The following is a 22508-nucleotide window of genomic DNA, read 5'->3' on the forward strand; positions in this document are numbered from 1 at the left end:
GTAAAAAAATTTAGGTTGTTTGAATGCACATGAAACCCCTGGCATTATTATTTTGTTTTGTTTTTTGTTTAGTAGTGTTGTATTTGTTTTGTGTTGTACTTAAGTATGTTGATATATGTTCCATTTTGTTAAAATCATTATCCTGAAAAAAAAAAAAAAGTCTGTGCCTGTTTGTCGAGTCGCGCCGGCAGTGACGTCATGCAGCCGACAAATTCGGCCTTCGGAGAACCCAGCCTTGTGAATTTGGACACAGGCTTGGTCTATACGCCAGTCAAATATATAGATCAGTGAAGAACTTTCGCGCCTCTGGTTTTGTTTATATATTTTTTCAGGCTTCTTCACGTCTGAAGAGGAAATTTGGCTACAGAGGCCCCTATCGGCCGTGCTCACTGCTCGTAACCCCCGCTCAGGAAACGCCTCCGCCATTTTTGAGTGTAAACATCCTGTGGATTTTAAAAGGGCAGCGGTGAGCGGGAGGAAGGCGAGTGGCGCCATCTTTACTGTTTTAATGAATACAACAGGGGGGGATTCGGTGGCAGAAGTAACATAATCTGTGAAATCACACTCACAAGCAGTGGACCGTCGGTAAGTACGTTTGCACTTGCAGTGGGTTGCGTATTGTTTTTTATGTTTATTTCTTTTGCAGTGAAGTAACAAACACGGTCACGCTAATTCGGTCAGGCCTTGCAGTACTCTTGAGTCATTAGCCGCCAGCTAACGCTACAGTTGTGCTACACGGATAGCAAACGTAAACCGGTGTTTTGTTTTGTTTTTTCTTTCCACAATCGTTGGTTTTCCAACGACATGCACTTTTGATCACTCGGAAGATGGCGTCGGAACAGCCCTGCTGAAAATTTATAGCACACGTCGATATGTATTATAATGAATGCGAATGCTATGATATCTGGCGACCAATTTAGATCATGCCAGTCTATGGCATGGACTAAGCGTATTTACTGGCGTGATTCTTTCCACTTTTGTCTTAAACGTTACGCTTACTTTTTGAATCGATGCACCGTTTACGTAACTTGTCTGCAATTTGAATGATTAACTCATCTGGATATTCTACCGTTTGTGTCGGCACTTGGAACAGTCTACTGGATATTTACGAAGTAATTCTACTACTTCGTCTATATTTTTACTACAATGGCACGTGTTGAACACATTTTAAAATATCATGCGAATTGAAGTGCCTCGATTTTGTTGATTTCGAGTTTGTTTTTTGGGTATATTTAACGTTTATTAGTGGATATTTGCCGTGACCGGCAACTCTCCTGCTAGCGCTATTTTGCCGTGAACGGCTGTGATTGGTTTATCGCCGGGTTATTAACTGGCCGTGGTTCCTTCTTCGCTCCACCCCCTTCTGTCTATTAACGAAGTTTTAATTTTGTTTAGCCACTCGAGAGACTGCAATCAGCATTACCAGTCAAACAATAACTGTCAGGGCATAGGTAAAAAAAAAAAAAAAAAAAGGTAATTAACTCTTTGAATACCAGCCATTTTCACTGCAGCAACCCCCTTCAATACCAGCCGTTTTACTGGATTTTGACTTATTTTGCAAGGCACACAAAATATTGTGTTCTATTGCTATATAAACATACCAAACGAAAGTATGCTCTCTTCTTTCATCACAAAAAGAGGTGTATTTTCTGTCTTTTTTCCATTCTTTAGTTATCAGCGTTAGAATATAGCCAAGTTTTGTCGAAATTCCTGAGAAAGTAGGAAAAAAAGAGCTTTTTGTAAAACAAACAATTCAAGCACAGCTTGGATGTTAACACATTTTTTTTGTGACAGTTCAAACCTCTATAAGTAATGTTTTCGTGCAATAAACAATAGCAAAAAGTGCTATTGATAACAAAATAGCAGTTTATTACACATAAAAAGGGCCTGACTGATATGCGTTTTTGTTGTTGTTGTTTTTTAGGCCAATGCTGATACCGATTATTGGCAGAAAAAAACATACAGATTACAGATTAATCTGCCAATTATTTAATAATATATATAATGCATAAAATTAACCCATTCCCCAATTCCTTTTCAATAGGTGCCATTTATGCACAAACCTTCGCTATTAAGATTCTCTGTTTTTGAATGACAAGTCCATATAAAAAAATTAAAAAGAATCATGAAGTGTACAAGGTTATTGTATAGATCTATTTGTCAATAATAAAACCTCTTACTTGTTCACAATTGCTGTAAAGCAATAAGCTTTTCTTATGCACACACACACACATATATAATATTATCTTAAATTTTCACAAGTCTTGGGACTTACTGGGCTAACCTAGTTGAACCTTGGGGATTGTGTTTCGTGCCATGTCATGTGGAAATGTGTGTTAAAGCAGCTATATGGAAGATTTAAAATTTCAAATCGCAACTGCCACCTGTGGCTGAAAACAAACTGCACGCTCGTACGCGCTGCGCGCACTCGTACGTGCACGACCTCATTACTGAAGACTGGGCTCTTCATATCCAATGAAACTATGTTTTACAAAACTGGCCATTTCACGGAATTAGACTCTCGATCCCCACAAAAAAATTTATGTCCACGGGACGTGCAGATCATACTGCATTAGTCGGTCGAAGACCAGTTTTGTACTGTACTCCAAAACGATGTGCAAATTACGTTAATGAATTGGACCTCATTCCGACGTCAATATGCAGTTCCATATTGTAGTCACCCCGCTCGACGGATGTCAACCTGATTCTAGTCATTATTAGTTTGTCGCCCCAAGGCTAGTGTCATTGTGCATGAGTCGAAAGGTGGTCCGTCATTTATGGAAATTGACGATTGAGAAAAACACAATATAGACCCATTCGCTGCTTGGTATGATACGGCCGGAATGTTATTGCCATACAGTAGTAGCGTTCACACTCCGCTAGCATAATGGAGGTACAATAGGCTGTTTTCACGGAGGAAAATAAGGCAACATTTAGCCTGATTGAAACGCTGCGGAATGGAACGTCTGTTCTTCATAAAGGCGTTCTTTTCTACTTCGTTCAATCTTGCCGCCCCTTTCACGCTAAATGTTGCCGTCTACTTACTTTCACCCCTAGTTACGACCGAGAAGTGATCGAGGTTACTGCTATTTGAGAACAACACTTTTTTTTTTTTTTTTTTTTTTTCTAAATGTCAAGATACTCGCTTCTTACCTTTTGGAGTAGAAAGAAAGCCAGCTGTGAATCACTTTTCTAATCCAAGTCCGAGCTCAACTCTGTCCACCACTGAAAAGTCAAAACTGATGTTCACTCACGTTCTTGCCCGGCATCGGTCACTATCAAGTTTAGATTTTTTTTTCCGTGGCACTTGACATTGTTTTCACTTTTTTTAAGCAGCCTTCCGCGGAGTAACAGCGGGTGTCTGGGGCAGCGAAAATCTGTACTAGTTCCGTCTTCGTGACTACAGGAAACAACTGACGAGACTGCGCATGACGTCACATCCTGCAGACAGAGGGCGGGAAATTCGAAGGATTCGGACCGGACGCATCCTAAATAATATTGGCCAGAGGCTTTTAGGAGTACCCATTGTGAACAGCTAAGATGTTGATCTACTAATTAGAATATGTTGTAGTCGTAAATGGTCAAATAAAAAGGCTATTGTTAAGATATTTTTTGTGGAAATCCTCCATAAAGTAGCTTTAAGACAAAAAAAAAATCCTTGGATGTTTGCCTACTTGAATTTTGAGAAAATAAAGTCTAGGACTCCTTTGAACTATCAACTTTATAATATAACATACTTTGAAAGGACAATGACAAAATATAATCTGTAAGAATGTTAAATAAGAGTAGAATAAACTAAATAAAATAATAGCAACTGAAAAAAACGCTAAGAAGAAATAGACTGTTCCTGTGCGTTTTGAAAATTTTATTTACATTTTCCATTTTTATTACAAACCGCAAATTGGCCTTGAGTTGGCAAGTATCAAAAGTATACAAGTTATCACTAATGGCACAAAGATAGATTGTAATATTTCAGCACAACTTAGACAAATACTAACCCCAAAAGAACCAACCAAACAACTTGAAAAATAAATAAATCCTTGAATATTTGCATCCTTGACTTTTGAGTAAAGAAAGTCTTTGAATCCTTGAAATTAGGGATGCACGATATCGGTGGTCGATAATTATCGACCAATTTGATGTCAAACACATAAAACAGATAATAAAGAAATCCACTGATGATTATCCGCAGTTATTTAATGGTGCATTCACACCAAAATCGAAAAGGCGATCTGGAACTCTGTTTGTTTTTTATTTTTTTTAAATTGTATTTAATTTTAATTATTATTATTTTTTTTTTAAACAATTGCCGCTCATTCATGCTTTCGTGCATACTGGTGCGAAAGAGGCGTGTCCCTTGGTGAACCTGCACTTTAGCGAGTCAACACAAAGTGAGCACCACCAACTACTTCCACTTCTTTACTGGGACTATACAGCCGTGGCACTATTTTCTCCTTTTTTGAGGTACGCGATAACACTTTCGCTTTTTTAGTGGCAATCTGGCAACCGGCAGTTGCGCTAAAAATAGCTTTGGCATGGATGAAAAACACTGCTGCTAGTCGGTACAGTTCAACAGCAAGTAAATTAGAGCTGGGTGTTGCCGCCAACCTCACGATACGATACGTATCATGATACAGGGGTCACGATACGATGCGTATCACGATACATATGTATCCCAATACTTGATCTTCAAGGCGATATGTATTAGTGATAGACCGATGTTTTTTTCAGGGCCCATGCCGATACCGATTATTATATATGTGCAAGGAGGCCGATAACCGATATTAATTTGCAGTGAAAGAGAAAATAATTAAAAAAAAATAATAATTTAAATTAGCTTTTCTTTTAATTTTAAACAAAGAATAGACTGTTTTGCTCAATTAAAAGTTTTAACAGAAATTCTAGAAATCGTAGGGAACTTCCAGGGTCATCAGCATGTGTTAAGCTAAATTCAAAACTAAGCAAGTAAATAAATAAATAAAATAAAATAGTTTTCTCCTGTAAATAAAATTTTTTGAAAATTTCAACATAATTTCTAAACATTTTTGCAATTATTATTTTTGTATAAATTAAAGTGTTTGGACTTCCCAGTGTTTGCAGTGAATAAATAAATAGTTTTCTACTGTAAATAAAGTTTTTGAAAATTTCAACATAATTTATTTTTTATTTTTTTTAAATAAATTAAAAAGTGTTGAGACTTCCCAGTGGCAGCAGTGACAAATGTATTAGTGATAGACCGATATGGTTTTTTCAAGGCCGATACCGATACAGATTATTTGTAGTCAAGTCGGCCGATAACCGATATTTCAAGCCGATATTCATTTGCAGTAAAATGGGGAGGGGGGGGAATTCTTTCAAACTATATATAATTTCTCACTGAGTAACAAATTCATGTGAATGTAGCTCATTTGGGGTTTTTGTTAGGGTTTGTAAAAACGTTTCAAAAAGATTTTTGCGGTGAAAAATTGTGTGAATATGTTCCAAATGTGTTTACGACAAATAAAAACTGACTGCGAACATCTTACAAATCCTGATGAAAACCCCAAATTCGCTACGTTCGCAAGTATCCCCTGCTCAGTGAGCTTTATCGGCCTTCAGATTCAAAACATGGCCGATGCCGATATTTGTCAAAATGCCAAATATCGGCGCCGATAATCGGCCTATCCCTAAAATGTATGCAAAATTAAACGAATCTAATTTGGGATTTTCGTCATGGTTCAAAAGATCTTCGCAGACAGTGAAAAATTGTCTGAATATGTTTGAAATGTCTTTGCAACAATTAAAAAGTGTCTGTGAACATCTTACAAATCCTGATGAAAACACAAAATTTGCTACGTTCGCAAGCATTCGCTGCTCGGTGAGATTCCAGCTTTATCAGCCTTCAGATTCGTAAAAAAAGGCCGATGCCGATATTTGTCAACATGCCAAATGTCTGCACCGATAATCGGTCTATCCCTAATACGTATCCCGATATATTACAATTTTCTTGCATTTTATAACAGCCCTATCTATACCTAAACGATATGTTTGTTATGCTGACTGGCAAAAATATTTTTAGCAGCTCTTCTGGTTTACCACCTAGTGGCATGCCTGGTCTAAATGTGCACGCACTGCAGAGCAAGGAGCAGCTTTCACAGACACACCAGGAACATTTTTTAATAGGCATGAGCCGCCAATATAAGCAAAAATATCGAAGTATTAAAATTAAAGCTCTAAATTAGCTTATTTGAAAAATAGGGAAAATAAAAACTGCATTTTTTTCATGTAACACATTCTAATTTCGTTTTTAAACAAAATATACGAAAATTGGTACATTAAGACGTGCCATGTTAAGTTTATAAGTAAATAAATGTTGATATTCTTCCTTCCTTTCATTTTTCTTAGCAAGACACAGTGTCCAATGACTGGTGAGCTATTTTTGCATTAATTGAAGGCAATTAACTTCAAAGACGCTGCTGTTTTTTTTTTCTTAGGTACAATGCAAGCTGCAAAGGCAAACGTTAATTGCCTATTTAAAGTTAATGAGCAATATCGATTCTGATGCCTGTGTATCGATTAGTGTTGTTCCGATACCGGTATCGAGAGAAGGTCCGATACTGCATTAAAACAGTGGTATCGGCATCGACGAGTACTTACAAGTAACATGCCGATACTATTATTTCCGACGCTTATGTAGGACTTTGAACGCAGCATTTTCTGTCTCGCTCGTCCACGACGATCGCTGATGTGTGACGTGTTACTGTATGCAGAGCCAAGGTATCCTATTGGCCCTTGAATTCTCAGAACCAATGACAGGGCAGCTTTTTCGTGTCGAGGGGGTGGGGAGACCAGAGGGTGCCTCAGGAGAGAAAATGTCGGCGATTTGGAAATATTTCAGCATCGAAACTCCAGCGACTACAACAGCCACATGCATAATTTGCGGTGTGAAAGTTGCAAGAGGTGGAACTAAATCGGCCAAGTTCACCACCTCAAACCTTATAAAGCATTTGAAAACAAAACATATTAACGAACACCAAGAGTTTGTGGCTGCGGCGGCAGCGGCGTTGACAGCGAAAGCTACAAAGAGGAAGCTGGATGGACTGCAGCAGCAAACAGTGGTTAGTTCACTTAAGAAGAGGGAACAGTGGGACGAGAAGAGTGACGCGGCAACGAAGATGTCCGAGAAAATTACGGAAATGATTGTGCTCTGTAACCTGCCCATCTCGTTTGTTGACAATGTGGGATACAAGCTTTTTATGGCTCGTGCGGTACCAAAATACAAGCTCCCTGGCCGCAAATACATCGCAGAGACGACTATACCCGCACTCAAAATGAAAGTGACGGAGCATGTATCAAGGAAACTTGAAAAAGTGCAGGCCATAAGCTTTACTACAGATATTTGGAGCAGCGATGTCTCCCCACTTTCCCTACTTAGTTTAACTGCGCACTGGGTGGACACTAAATCGTTCAATCTAGAAAGTGTGGTGCTGCACGCAAGTGAATTCAAAGGATCCCACACTGGTGAAGCCATTGCAGGAGCAATAGAAAATATGCTGCTTTAATTGGAACATCCCAAAGGCAAAGGTAATTTCACTAATATGACTAGAATTTGCTATTTTTACTTCCTTTTTTTTTTTTTTTTTTTTTTTTTAAACTAGAAAAATACAGCATTAATTTGAGACCTGTCTCAAAAGCACTGTACAAAATGCTGATTTTATCATGTATTATTATTAATTAATTAATTAATTATTGTTAAAGGTCCATACCATCATTCGTGACAACGCCAGTAACATGAAGAAGGCGATGAGGGAGCTGGGGATGTCGAGCTTGGGATGTTTTTCCTAGAGATGGGCCGATATTTGACATATTGGTACATATCGGTACCGGTCTGTTTTATTAATCTGACGGCCGATATGAGCGATCCATTTAAAACTCCGTCTTTTCGCTTCGAATGCAGCCCAGAGCGTCTCTGTCTGGTATGGAGTCCAACTCCAGCAACGTAACGCCCATAGCAGCATTTGATTGGTTAGCCGTGCAAGAGCCAGAACCAATCAGTAGTGTATGCCGTGTATCACAGTAGCCGGTCACACACGCACCCACAACGCGAGACACATGCTTCGAAGGTAAGTTAAAAGAGAAGAGACTCCGCTGAACTTTTCACCATGATAAGCTAAACACATTGAATTATGTTGTGTATTAAATGCACTATATGAATGGAGCTGCATTGCCTTGCATTGAATCCCCGCTAGCTAACAGTGGTGTGTTCAGCTTAGCATGGAGGCTAACACCCAGTAGCTAATTCGCTACTTGAACTACTCGGGGAGGGAATCACACACATTTTCACTTAATTAAGTAAATAATGTTTGTTAGAAAGGTTCCAAATATTAACAGTTGTCATTATTATATTGTCTAGTTCCATGTTAAGAGTAGAGTAATGTCATTATATTTACCTCTCGTGACGCACACATTGCATTCTGGGTCACGTCCACTACTTGTTGCATAGCGGTTATTATGCAGTTAGATGCCACAGTGACACTAAATAGCGTTTAGTTACTTTATATTGTGTTTATTTGTCGCACTGGTTTGCCATTGTGTGCCTTAAGCTTCGACGTCGATTTGATTGACAGCTCGTTGTGCACCTCGTTAAAGTCCGCTCCGTAACAAATTAAGTGTCTCAAACACCGTTTAACTACATGAACGTGTTCTCTTCCATATGTTTGGCATTAGTAGAGAAGTGCACTAAAGTATAGTGTGCTTATTTGCTCGTTTTGTCTCTCTTTTCACGTCATGTCTGCCGTCAGTTGAGACATTATCCTCTCAATGGATGCCACTAATATGTACCATCTACGGCCGTACACGGCTGCAATTAATGTTCAGTGATGTAATTTCGTTACGTGCATCATACTTTGAATAATGAGCTCATGTTTGGTGTGTTGTATAACTTTCTCGTGTGTTAGTAACTATTCATGTGTACAGCTAAGATAGTGCTTGTTAATGTGAATTAGCAATGTTGCAGCCCAGTTATTATTTAGACAAGTACATCTGTGCCATTAAGTGATACAGTACAGTACAGTAGTGAGAGAATAGTGTGCCCATATACACACACGTGTCTATAAGTGTAAAACACATTAAACAGCAGAAACTGGCAGCGGTCCACCGCAACAATGTCTGTTTAACCAAGTTATTCTTACTATTATTATAACCAAGTTATTTTACTCTACCTTTTTCTGCGTTGATTGGGGCATCCTAAGTGGCAGTAAACTACATGATGAAATGTCTTTTGACAGTTCTCTTGTAGAGAGGAGTAGCATGATATTGCTGTTCTCGATTTAAGATCCTCAGCTTATCAAAACTGTCTATATGGTAACAATAACAATAATCATAATAAGGTCTACAAGAACTGTATGGTGTTCAGGGATGAATAGTTTTTCTCATGGAATTTTTTTATTTTTTTTGCTGTAGTAATAAGTAATGCCACAGCTGATGCACATTTTGAATGACAGGGTTCCTCCTATTACTTCAAAATATAAAAATATAACATTTATAGAATAAAACTACAAGTATCCCAAATGCTATAAAAGGTAATGTCACATTGGCCCCACATTTAACGCCCCCGCCACCAACGTCTTATTGCAGATAGAAGGATGTAAAATGAAAAGTGCAGTGTGAGAATCCATTGTAAAGAACTGTTAGGGTTTGCATTATTCAAAAATTTGGTGCCAACATTTTAACTTTTACTGCAAATGAATATCGGCTTCAAATATCGGTTATCTGCCTCCTTGACTACCGATAATCGGAATCGGTATCGGCCCTGAAAAAAGCATATCGGTCTATCTCTAGTTTTTCCCACTTAATCCAGCTAGTGGTGCATGAAGGATTGCTGTCACAGCGGAGTGTAGGTGACGCGCTGGCGAATGGGAGAAAGATCATCGGACACTTTAAGCATTCTCCGTTGGCTACATCGCGACTAGAAACCATTTAGATGAACCTGGCCTGGAATGCCAGTCAAATGACTGATACAAGATGTGCCCACCCGCTGGAACAGCACATTCTATATGACAGCAAGCCTACTAGAGCAAAAGACTGCCATCTCAGTGTATGCAGCTGACCACCAGCTGCCAGCGACCCTGACTGCAAACAACTGGACACTGCTAGAGAAAGTCAACACACTCCTGGCTCCATTCGAGGAGATCACAAAGCAGACCACCTTCACCACTTCCACCATCTCAGAGGTTATCCCCTCTGTCACAGTATTGAAGCGCCTACTGGCTAAAGAGCCTCCAGAGGACAGTGGGATAAAAACAATGAGCGCGACACTTCTAGCAGCTGTGGACACAAGATTCCAGATTGAGGCGGAGCCCCTGTATGCAGTTGCCACTCTCTTAGACCCGCGTTACAAAGACAGGTATGTCTAATTCTGTGCTGTTAGTGTAAAGTTAAACATTTTGTGCAAGAAAATTATTTTTTCATAATTGAATGTTCTCCTCTCCAAGTACTCGAGTCATATGAATTACAATCACAGAAGATAAAAAATATAAATATTAAAATATAAAATTTCAGGTGTCCAAATGTTGCTCCATGGTTACAAAATTAATGCACAGTCATGTGAATATCTAGTCCATGCCTCACTCTCTCACCAGCATGTAGAACAATGTAAAGAGGTTGTTTATTCAACACATGTATTCTGTTTACTGTTACTGCAGATACTTAACAAGTGCGGAAAACAACAAATTTTCAAAGAGTGCACTTGCTCAAGAGGTGGAGAAGAATGAGGAGTCCAGAAGACCAACGCAGACAACCTCAACCACCACTGAGGTGGCAGGCCCAGCCAGTAAGACCCCACGGATGGAAGAGCCCAACACAGGTAGCAGCAAGAGCTGCTTTGCAGAGCTGTATGAGGAAGTCCTACAAGAATACGATGTGGAACAAGGTGGGGCTAGCAGCACAATCACACAGGTACAGATCGAGACGTATTTGGCTGAGAAAACCATCCACAGAATGGAGAGCCCATTTGAGTACTGGGGAAAAAATAAAGAACGGTTACTCTCCCTGGCCATGACTGCTGCAAAATTTCTCTGTGCTCCCTCTACGAGTGTAGATAGTGAGAGACTGTTCAGCGCAGCTTCCAACATACTTGATGTCAAAAAGAATAGGCTTTTAGGGGAGAAAGTAGAAACACTCATCTTTTTAAAGAAAAACCTGCCAATGTATTTGAACTTGAAACTCAAGGACTCTAATCCTCAGGAGGACTGAGTCAACATTATACTAGGGGTTCCTGCTACTATTTTGCCACTGCTCGTTTTTGTTCTATGAAAGTGGATTTTGGAGTTGAACTTGTGAAAAGAGTAGACACTAACATTTAAAATGACGTTTTATTTATTTTCAATTCTGGCTGCACTTTAGAGGAGCGCACATCAGCCTAGACCTAAGTTTACATGAGCACATTTTGTTTTATGGCAATTGTTTTCAATACGATATGTTCTTACTTCAAACAGGCCCTAATGCCATGCTCTCAAAGATAATTTGTATATTATTTCTTATTTTAATTTAATTTTACTTCTTGTTGCAGTATTGTTATGCATGTTGGAATTACATGCACAATGCACTATTTTGGCCTTTGAGAGCCAAAACTCTCAGGTTTGATTACTTATTCAGGTAGTCAATAAAAAAGTTCGACTGGATTCATTCTGTATTATTGTATAGTTTTTTTGTTTTTTTGTTTTTAGCAGTGCCTAAACCATGATGGTTTTACATCCAAGGGAGTATGTATTTTAGAATAAAAAAATAAAATAAAAAATCCTTGTGGTATCGGTATGGTATCGGTATCAGCCGATACTGCAAAAGTGGGTATCGGGATCCAAAAAACGTTATCGGAACAACACTAGTATCGATACGTGTATTGTAATGACGCCCGCAAGGATATATTGCCGTATCGATTTTTTTGTCCCAGCTGGCCGTGTTGTTGCGCTCCGGGTGACAACAGAGAGGACTGTGTGTGATTCGAAGTCGATTGGCTACCATGAGACAACATGCGGGAAAAAAAAGTTCACATTTTTCTACTTTGGCGAATATGTGAGGGTGCGGATTTCGCTGATGCGCACCGCATCCCAGATTCTCAGCGCTACAAATGCGTCCTCCGCTCCGCCCCACATACTTTCGTTCCGGTGCCCACAAAGTCCGTTGACTACAATACAAACGCGCTGCCGAAACGCCTTCCTCCGCTTTTGGTGTTGCAGAAAAAGATGTAGAGAGAAACTAGATAATAAAGAATTCCACCGATTAATAAAAACTTGCCACATTGGTCCATCTGTTGTGTTTGTGGCTCAAGTTGTGCCCAACTCCTCAACCCCAAGACTAATCGACTTTTTTTTAAAATTATTATTATTATTATTATTGTTATTTTTATTATTGTGTTGTTTTTTGTTTTTTAAATAGAGTTTTGAGGCTGCAAATGTTCGTGTGTTGAATTGAGTGGATAATCTGGATATAAATACCTATTGTTCCTTATATTTCCTGTACAATAATAGTCTTCCATTTACAGTCTCACTGTGGCTCGCACACATGGTGATCTGTGAAGTGAATCATCCCCTTCTCTTTAATGTGTACTTTTGTTACATAGCAATGTGCATGTGTGTGAAAACTTAAAGGAAGGATATTGTGTGGCAGCTACCTTCTCGTTGAGAATGACGAGTGCAGGTTGGTGGTTAGCTTAACATTGCATTGCTACTCGCGTCGTCTACCGGCGCCTTAAATTTAAACAAGCGACAAGTTCCAGTCAACATACATTAAGAGGAGAAGCTTGGTTAATGTTTATTTCCTTGCTGGGCATAAAAAAAAATGCCTTGCAGTGCCAGCTTTTAATTAAGTTGTCACTCCGTTGTTGCTGTATCATCCAAAAATGACCATATCACCAATCGAGAATTTGTACTTGTAGTTCTCGCGCCATTCATGGCAAAATAGTGCTTGGTAGGGGTGTGAATTGCCTCGTACCTGACGATTCGATCTGTATCACGATTCATAGGTCGCGATTCGATTCGATACCGATTAATCCCGATATGAATTTACAAGTCGATTGTTGCGATTTTTTTTTTTTTTTTACATTTTTTTTTTTAACTCAAATTTAGAAAATACCATTCAGTAAACTTGTACATGTACACTGTAAAATTTGTGTGAAATTGTATTATTTATTGATCTGAAACTTCAGTTTTATAACTGTGAGCCACTGTATTTAACAAACGGGTTGTAACCTTTTTCATGTTAGAATAGCATTGAAATAAAATATTAATGCTTCATGTTCCATTAATATAACATTCTTCCATGCTTAAGGTGTGAAAGTTAGACGTTTTGTTGAATATTTTTCCATCAAAAATGGATGTTAAAAAATTGATTCGGCTGCCTATTGAATCGATTTGAGAATTGCGTGCTGTAGTATCTCTATATGTTGCCGAATCTTTTTTTTTTTTTTTTTTTTTAAAGTGCTTGGTAATGAGTTTGCCGGTTGCGGCAAAATATCCACTGTGTAAAAGAACAGTTTCATTCATTTAAGTCCAGGACTAGTCTGACATAAATGAAATCTATGCTAGGCTTATTTGTCATAGTTATTGTATTGTATTTGTTATTGTCAGGCTGTTTGAAAGCGCTATATAAAAAAAAACTTGAGTTGAGTTGAGTCATGGAATTTGCATCAGACCAGTTCGTAATCACATGATGCCACATATATTGACCTTTTCACCAAATACCACCACATTTTACTCTCCAGGTGAACCTACACCATTGTGAGCGTGTGAGGCAGTGGAACCAGGGCGATGTTCTACGCCCACTTTGTCCTCAGCAAACGTGGGCCGCTGGCCAAGATTTGGCTGGCGGCCCACTGGGACAAGAAGCTGACCAAGGCTCATGTCTTCGAATGCAACTTGGAGAGCAGTGTGGAGAGCATCATCTCGCCCAAGGTAGAAACAACAACAACAACGAAAGTACACTTTGGATTATTCAGTCTGTTCTTTTTTTTTTTTAATGTCTGTGGGATATTGCATGTATTTTGTATTGTGCCCATAGGTGAAGATGGCGTTGCGTACATCAGGTCACCTGCTTCTCGGGGTGGTGAGGATCTACCACAGGAAGGCCAAGTACCTGCTGGCTGATTGTAATGAAGCCTTCATCAAAATCAAAATGGCTTTCAGGCCAGGTATGGTGACATCTACTTGCTCGAATAATCTGCTCTTTTACCGTGTTCTGAGTTTCAGTGTTGTCGCTTGTATTTGTGTCCAGGTGTGGTAGATTTACCTGAAGAAAACAGAGAAGCAGCGTACAATGCCATCACCTTACCCGAGGAGTTTCATGACTTTGACCAGCCACTTCCTGATCTGGAGTAAGTCCATGTCTACTGTTCAGAATCAATCTCGTCACCACTCGGAAACAAATATGATGCAAGTCCAGATATGAATGTTGATATTCTGTAAATGTATCTCTCTCCTCCATTCATTATGCACCATCTGCTGTTCTCAGTTTTGCTCTCTTGTGTCCTTCACACAGTGACATTGATGTGGCCCAGCAGTTCACCCTGAACCAGAGTAGAGTTGAGGAGATTACCATGAGGGAGGACGTCGGCAATCTCAGCCTTTTGCAAGACAATGACTTTGGTAGGTCATAACAGTGATGCACCAATCTTAAAAATCATTATACAGAAACATGTATCATACGTTTTGAGTATAATGTAGTTTCTCCGAGAACAGAAGAACCTTCTTTACACCCTAGTCATATTTAGAATAAGCTACTGTTCCCCTCAGCTGACTTTGGCATGGACGACCGTGAGATGATGCGTGATGCCAGCACGTTTGAGGAGGATATCATGCACGGTGCCACGGCCTCTAACCTTTTGCTTGAGCCTGAGCCTGGACCGGCTAATCTCCCCGATAAATCCAACCACATGGAGTATGATGACTTTGGTGATTCCTCCATGGGAAACAGTGACGGAGGGATGTTAGGTGAGCAGTTCAAAGTACTTCCTGACAGCTCCCCTGTTAGTCTTTCTGTTGAAGTGATGATTTTATATGATTTGCAATTTCTCAGTGGATAAGCTGCTTAGCTCTGAAGATGGTGGTGGCATTTTTGACGACCCACCAGCCATCACTGCGAGCGTCATGATGCCTCCGGATCATGGAGATGATGAGGATGATTTTGACAACCTCCAATCACGTGAGTCCTTACTACAAGAGATAGATATTGTGTTGGTTGTCCAAAAATGAGTTTGGAAACTTGAGTAGCTGTGTTAAATCGCACCAAGAGTGCCTAATGACATTTCCCGTTTTTCTGTCTTGTGTGTCCAGCGGGTCCAGACAGCCCAGACTCCGGGCCGACAGAGCCACTGCCAGCCATGGCTGATCAGACTGAACAGACCACTCTTGTTCATAATGAGGAGGAAGCGTTTGCACTGGAGCCCATTGACATCACTGGTTAGCAAAATATTTAATGTAATATGTTTTTGTGCCCCAATATTTGCTTGGAATTTTCCCATAGATAATAGAAATAATCAGTTCTAAAAAGCTGTCTGGCTCATAAAGCCCTTTGTAAATGTGCAGACTGTTTTAAGCAACATTTTACATTAATAGCATTATCCTTTTCAACAGTTTTTATGGTCATACGTTGATGTTTTGCCATATTGTACAATTAGAATAGATTACTCACCATTAATACGGCTGATGAAGAGGTAGACCTACTGCATGTATGTAGTTGCTAAGTGTTTTCTCTTGCCGATAACATTGTGCTGTACTGGCAGGACTGTTAATATGTGACCCGCTCCATCAAAAGGGCCCGCATGTCGGGAGGCTCAATCTAGAGATATGGGCTATATTAGACAGTTGGACATTTTTTGTTCATTTTGAGATTTCTCCACAAATAGCTTCCTTGAAGTCTCTCGTTTCATTTCCAAGCAGCACAAAAGTCAAAATTGTTATACAAGTGTATGAAAATAAGCAATTATTAGACAGTATGCCTCGTAACTAGGGGGCGTGTTTTTAGTCTGCTAGCTAGCATTGCGTCTTGCGCAACTTTTTAAAAACAACCTGACTTAACTAGCCTCAGACGTAATTCACTGATTTATAACAATATTGTGAGGATAAGTGATTCTGCTAATGGGTGGATGGATGGATAGATGGACATAGCAACCAAAAAAAAGTCAAAACACAATTCAGCACGAATGTGAACAGAAGTCATCCTACCTAATTGAGCAGAAGCTATGTTGTCATCGGTCCGGTTATCAGCGAATTGTCATCCAAACAGACAGTGATATTCTCCGGGATCTTTTTCTTCGAACTCGAGTGAGGGATGCAGCCGCGATACCCCCGCGGAGCAATCTCCTCCTTTACTCAGACCACGTCGGTTAAAAGTTGTGACATGCATCAGTGCCTTGTATGCAATGTAGACTCATGTAATAATGTTTCGTAAATACTAATGTAATGGTTTGATCGCTTGTCGATGTTGTGTATTTCATACAACGCCGGAGATGCTGCTTCTTCGATGCATCAAAAAAAAAAAAAGTCTGCCTGCATACATTGCAAATATCGCCACACATTTTCACTTTATGCTCTTTTAAATGAGATGACATGAACATAAAAATGAACTATGAAATATTTCACTTGAAGATGAAAAATGGTCCTCTCAAAAGAGTCACAGTATGACAGCCTGCCCCAAAATTCACACGGCTATATAGACTTGTAAATACAATAGTTTAGTGTCACTCTATTACTTGCGGTGGGGTGGTGGGACAAAACAAAACAAACATTTTCATTTTATTCATTTTCAAAAGCATTTGAGATATCACATCCATGATAAGTTATCAATAGAGCACTTTTCACAGGTCACATCAAATGGCAAATAATCTTTTAATTGGCACAAAATTATGAAATCAAATTTCCCACTGTGGTATATGACCTAATTTACGCAAGAAAATAGCACAAGGAGCAACAATAAAATAAGCAAACTTTGGCTGATGCCTCAGAAGATAAATTGTCAGCTGAATGTGATCTTCAAAGTTGAGGCTGATTTCATCTCTTGAGAGGTCAAACTTCCAAAACGTTTAAAGGGTTCAAATCTTGGACGATGGCCTTGCCTGCTATTGGAATTGACTTTCCATTGATATTTTAACAAATCCTGAAAATTTCAGGTTCATATCGTTTTTTCCTAAGGCACTGGTTGCTATGGACATTTGAAAGATGCAAATACCAAAACTTTAAAGCCCTTTTTCTCAAAACTAGGAATTTCTACCTTCCATCAATTAAAACTGCTGTAACTTTGCCAAATTTTCAGCTACATCCATGTATTATATATCATTTTAAAGGGAATTAAGTGCAGAAGTCAAATATCAATATCTCAATTTTTATTTTTTATTTTTTTTGGGGGGGGGGGCACATGTGGACCCTTTTGCCAGAGCCGGTCACATATCGATGTAGACTTCTTGTCACTTCCGACAAATGAGACTTGGCAACCGAGTCTTCATATTGTATGCCGTTTTTTATTATTTTTTTCATTTTGTATTTTTTATTTATTTATTTAGTTATTTTTTAAATTGTTTTTTTGTGTGAAGTTTAATTAAAAATGTTTGGATAGTTTTCTTTAACAATCATTTCATATAACACTGACTATATGAATGTACATTATTTGAACTCCTCTTCAGTTAAAGAGACTAAGGCCAAGCGTAAGAGGAAGCTGATTGTGGACAGTGTGAAGGAGTTGGACAGCAAAACCATCAGAGCCCAACTCTCTGACTACTCGGATATTGTGACCACCCTGGATCTTGCCCCACCCACTAAAAAGTTGATGATGTGGAAGGAGACCGGGGGAGTGGAGAAGCTCTTCTCTCTTCCAGCTCAACCTCTCTGGAATGCAAGGCTGCTCAAGGTAATGAATATTGGCTATTATAATTAGCCACTGCATTTGAGTGGCAAGCTCTTTTTGCCTAAGTTTTGCAGTTTCCAGATTTATAAAAATTGTCTTGGGTGAGCATTCACACCCAAAGTGTTTGAGAGCAAGCCAACTGTCATTTGCCAAAAGCAAGCTGGCCATTTTAACATGAATTCTTAAAATACCATCTTTCATTGGTATGCTGCCCGGGTAGTGAGATTTAAGGAAGAGAATTAGAAAGTATAGGGCTGGGCGATATAAACAGTATATTCAATATTAGGTATAAATTTTGTTGACTTCCTACATCAACACAACGCCACCTCGAAATTATATTTAATTGCGAATTAAAGACGCTAACAACACAAGTCTTTGGTGTTAGCAACTAGCCACTAACGTGATCGTAAACAAATGAAAGCGTTCGGCGAGCCAAACTGCAGTTGCATTCAAATACAGTCGGACATTTCAAATGTGGACAAAAAGTCCAATACATTAACTGTTAATAGTTGCAAATATCTAAACAATGTAAGCTTTCTATTAAGCTATAAAAGCTGGCATACATTAAGAAGAGTGATGGGTGTGATATCACTGTTTTGGTTTTGTTTTTTGTTAACTTTAATTGCAATCAGTGGTCCAACTAGTCATTTCTGTTTACAATACCGAAATCATCTACTAGGCTTCCATCCTCTATTCTAGTTGTTGGTATGTCTGTCAATGAATCAAAAATAAATAATAAACCTGCTTGTTTATATAATTCTAACATTTACCAAATTTAGAAAATACTATTAAGTAAACTTGTACATGTACACTGTAAGATTTCCATGAAAAGGTATTTATTTATCTGAAACTTCAGTCTTATAACTGAGCCGCTGTTTTAAAAAAACGGGTTGTAATCTGTTTCATGTTTGAACAGCAATGAAATAAATGATTAAGGCTTAATGTTCCACTAATGTATCATTTTTCCTTGCTTCAGGTCTGAATCCTAACCCCAAGTAAGATGTTTTGTTGAATATTTTTCCATCAAAAATGGATGTTTAAAAATGTATTTGGCGCAGGGGTGGGGGGCAAGTGTTGGAATGCGGCCAGCAGTGACTGGAAACGGCGCTGATGTGTGGAAAACCGGAAGTCGGAACTTGTGACAACTGTACCCCATTAAGCATTATGACGTTTTGCTGACATGATTGTGAAATAGGATCAGGCGAGTATTTTATTAGCACCTAATCAGCCCCCTGCATTTAAATGTTAGATGTTCACACGCTGCCTGACACCTCTGGTGCCAGACGAGCTGCGGAAAAGGAGAAAGGGCGGCGAAGCAGACAGTTTGGATGAATTCCTCAAGGAGCTGGAGAACCCGGAGGTGCCCAGAGAGGATGTTATGGGTCAGCACAGAGATGTCATTGGTAAGAGCAGTTTTATTTATTTTAATTTTTTTTGTATAGCTGTTGGTAACAATTTCCTTCATTCACCATCCAGATCAGACTATCATGGAAGAGCCCAGTATGTTGGCTGCGTCTGCAATGGAAGGCAGCAGGACAACATTGGATGAAACTGTCATGCCACCTCCCTCCACACCTCGCGGTGTCAAACGCAAGACCCTCGAAAAGGAGAGTGCCGTGCCTGTGAGTTATACAAAAATGTCTCGACATGTTTGTTTTTTCCCCTCTCTCTCTTTCTTCATTGTGCAATACCAAACCTGAGTGAGCTGAAGGTGTAAGGCAGCAATATTCGACCTGCCTATTGGTTGGCATGAATTGCCTCTGCTGTCTTTCAGATGGCAGCCTTAGAACAACAACAACAACAGCAGCAGCAGCCGCCACAACAGCTGGCCGACCGCTCGGCCTTGTCTCAGAGGCTCGACATGTCTCAGGTCGAACTCCCACCAGAGGAGACCACTGTCAACCTCACTCAGCTCGTTCCTGAACTGGACCTCATCGGAGAGAAGAGCAAAGACAAGAAGGATGAGAGCGACGAAGAAGAGGTTAGTTGTTTTGGGTTTCCATCATGTGATGTTAATTGCCGGAACAGGCTAGAAACGGGCACTGTTAATCTCACTATTCATCAGATAACTGAAATGGAGAACAATTAAGAGTACGGTAGAGAGAAGCAGACCCTTTTGGAGGGGCTTTTGGCTTAGTTGTCCTTCCAGTGTGATAAGTCACTGTCAAATTACAATTGGAATAGATTTTTTTTTATTTTAATTTTTAAGTAAAATCCTGTCATGACATACCCCCCCCCCCCCCCCCCCCCACAAAATCAACCCCAGATGGCTTGACTTAAAAAGCATTTTTTTTTTTATGCAGTAAAAAGACAAATTATTTAAATTTATATATTTGTCCATCTTGTGATGAGATGTTATTTAAACTCAGCAAGCAGCACCAAAAATCCTGATGGTGTAAAGCCTACCGTGATGTTACATAATTCTCTACCAAACAGCTTCAGAAACATTCAAATGAGATGTTTAACAAATTATATTGATGCAAACTTCCAACAGAATGTATTCTCTCCATGGAGAGCCTCAGATGCTATACACACAGATTGATTTTAAATCTAAATGTAATGCAAAAGTAGGAGGGGAAAAAAAAAAACAACCAGAGCGTTTTGTGTTGTCTTAATTAGGATGAAGAAGGTCAGGCTGGAGACCAGGACCAAGAGGAGAAGCGATGGAACAAGAGAACCCAACAGATGCTACATGGGCTTCAGGTACAAAAAATAAAATAATAATTTCATAATTTTTTAACAAGTCAAATTGATGTTCATTGCTCACATGCTGGTTTTCATGATGGACATGATGGTGTATCCGCTCCCTGCAAGGAGAATGTGTTGGGGACTTGGCTAACTTCGGGTTGTTCCTGCAGCGCGTCATGGCCAAGACTGGAGCAGACTCTGTCAGCCTGCTTGACTTGTGCCGGAACAACAACAAGAAGCAGGCGGCTGCTAAGTTCTACAGTTTCCTGGTACTCAAGAAGCAGCAAGCTATCGAAGTCACCCAGTCAGAGCCTTACAGCGACATCATTGCCACTGCTGGACCACGATTCCACCTTATTTAGACATTGGAAGAGGATAAAACAAACACTGCTTGCCACTGGCACCCCCCTTTTTTTTTCTTCTTTTTTTTTTTTGAGTCATTTGGTTTTGTCAGACAGGAAGGGTGGGACTAGTGGGGAAGGTTTTTCAATGTTTGAAAATGATTTTACTGTATTTTAGGTGGAATCATGCAGTATTGACTTTGAATATAAGAATGTTAACAGTTATATTTATAAAGAAATGTTTCATCACCAAATTTCCTTTTTAAGTTAAATTGTCTGCTTATCTAAAGATTCTTCAAACATTGACCATCTAGCTCATCGATGTGAAATACTACATCGGCTATGTACATATTATGTAAAGCTATTGCTTTATTCCTTGGCAGTGTAACCTCACCACCTCCTTGTTGCACTTGTTTTTTCCCACATAACACAAGTAAATCTGTCAAAATTGTTCTCCCCTACGGCCCGCTGTATTTGTCATAATTCAGGTATTTTGTCAGTTAAACTTCATTAACTTGTTTTGTATTTTGCCTTTACACCTGTACACCTTTTTTTGCATTATGTAACTACAAAATATACTTGTTACAGATACGTACAGTGTCCCACTTTTTTAGTTTTTGGGTAATCTCTAGAGATACATCTGTAAAGGTTGGAAATAAAAATGTTTGACATACATTATTGCTGCGTATTGTTTAATCATAATCCCTATTTTAAACTGTGCATATTTGGTATTATTTGAACATCTATTTTATGTCTTAGACCAAATGTATAGCATACAGAGAGTATTGACTATATTAACATGTATTCTGATGTAATGAACATTCTTGGTTTCAGGCACATAAAAGGATGCATTTAAGCAAATGAAAATAGAAAAGATTCAAATAGCTGGATAAACTGGTTTAAATCGGTTGACTAAATTGATTATACTTAAGACATTACAGTTTTAGACATATCTTTAAAAAAAATTACAACTAAAAATGTTTGCAAAAGCTAACTGTCAATTATGTTATAGTAATAAAGCCTTTTTCTTTTTTTTTCTTTTTTTTTTTTTCCTTTTGTCACAGGCAGATGTCAAAGAAGCCAAGAAATATATGTTCAAAGGAAAAGTATTTTCACACAAAATTATAAACACTGTAGCGATAATTGGGTCGTCTTTTGGACGAATTAATAATCTGGACGTTACAGAGGTAAATTGTATTTACCTCGATAACCTCTGGGGCACCACGTTGTTTTTGCTTTGGGTTAACAGGAGCAAACAACGACCAAAATCCTTCTTTCATCAGTCATTGATAATCTAAAGTCGCCACACTCGATATTCAGTGGTTCGTTGTACTAACAAAAGAATAATAATCCACTCGGAAACACAGATGATTTAGGCGAAATAAAGTTTATAAACATGCATTTATTCACGATTGCTACACTACAGAATCAAAACACTGCCTATCTAACTATTCTACCGTCAGAAGAAAAGAAACAAAATAAAGCAAATGAAAATAAGGAAGGAGTGCAAATGAATGAGGAAACAAGGGAAAAGAGAAATTTGACCTGCCAGATCTGTGATATGTTTCAAACGTAAGTTGCACGCAGTGGATACGCCGAGCTAGGAAT

The 22508-nt window shown here is 39.0% G+C and overlaps 2 protein-coding genes across 2 annotated transcripts; both read left to right on the forward strand.

Moving 5' to 3' along the window:
- Positions 1 to 197: 197 nt before the first annotated feature.
- Positions 198 to 21578, forward strand: LOC144022226 (double-strand-break repair protein rad21 homolog A-like). The gene is made up of 14 exons (XM_077526861.1): positions 198 to 585; positions 13739 to 13928; positions 14035 to 14164; positions 14248 to 14347; positions 14512 to 14618; positions 14766 to 14963; positions 15049 to 15174; positions 15306 to 15431; positions 17651 to 17874; positions 19121 to 19274; positions 19348 to 19493; positions 19646 to 19852; positions 20491 to 20574; positions 20730 to 21578. Exons 2-14 carry the CDS (start codon positions 13785 to 13787, stop codon positions 20919 to 20921), a joined length of 1938 nt encoding a protein of 645 aa, XP_077382987.1. The 5' UTR covers positions 198 to 585; positions 13739 to 13784; the 3' UTR covers positions 20922 to 21578.
- On the forward strand, positions 6475 to 13732 carry LOC144022228 (zinc finger BED domain-containing protein 4-like). The gene is made up of 2 exons (XM_077526862.1): positions 6475 to 10384; positions 10683 to 13732. The coding sequence occupies exons 1-2, from the start codon at positions 10035 to 10037 to the stop codon at positions 11230 to 11232; spliced, it is 900 nt and encodes a 299-aa protein (XP_077382988.1). The 5' UTR covers positions 6475 to 10034; the 3' UTR covers positions 11233 to 13732.
- Positions 21579 to 22508: the final 930 nt, after the last annotated feature.

The sequence above is a fragment of the Festucalex cinctus genome, chromosome 7 (assembly GCF_051991245.1).
Source record: "Festucalex cinctus isolate MCC-2025b chromosome 7, RoL_Fcin_1.0, whole genome shotgun sequence".
NCBI lineage: Eukaryota > Metazoa > Chordata > Actinopteri > Syngnathiformes > Syngnathidae > Festucalex > Festucalex cinctus.

Excerpts from the sequence above, each read along its gene's own strand:
- LOC144022228 (XM_077526862.1), top strand. The coding sequence starts at position 10,035 with ATGACAGCAAGCCTACTAGAGCAAAAGACTGCCATCTCAGTGTATGCA. Across the intron at positions 10,385-10,682 it reads GACCCGCGTTACAAAGACAG|ATACTTAACAAGTGCGGAAA; the intron begins GTATGTCTAATT and ends CTGTTACTGCAG.
- LOC144022226 (XM_077526861.1), top strand. The coding sequence starts at position 13,785 with ATGTTCTACGCCCACTTTGTCCTCAGCAAACGTGGGCCGCTGGCCAAG. Across the intron at positions 14,348-14,511 it reads CAGCCACTTCCTGATCTGGA|TGACATTGATGTGGCCCAGC; the intron begins GTAAGTCCATGT and ends TCCTTCACACAG. Across the intron at positions 15,432-17,650 it reads GGAGCCCATTGACATCACTG|TTAAAGAGACTAAGGCCAAG; the intron begins GTTAGCAAAATA and ends ACTCCTCTTCAG.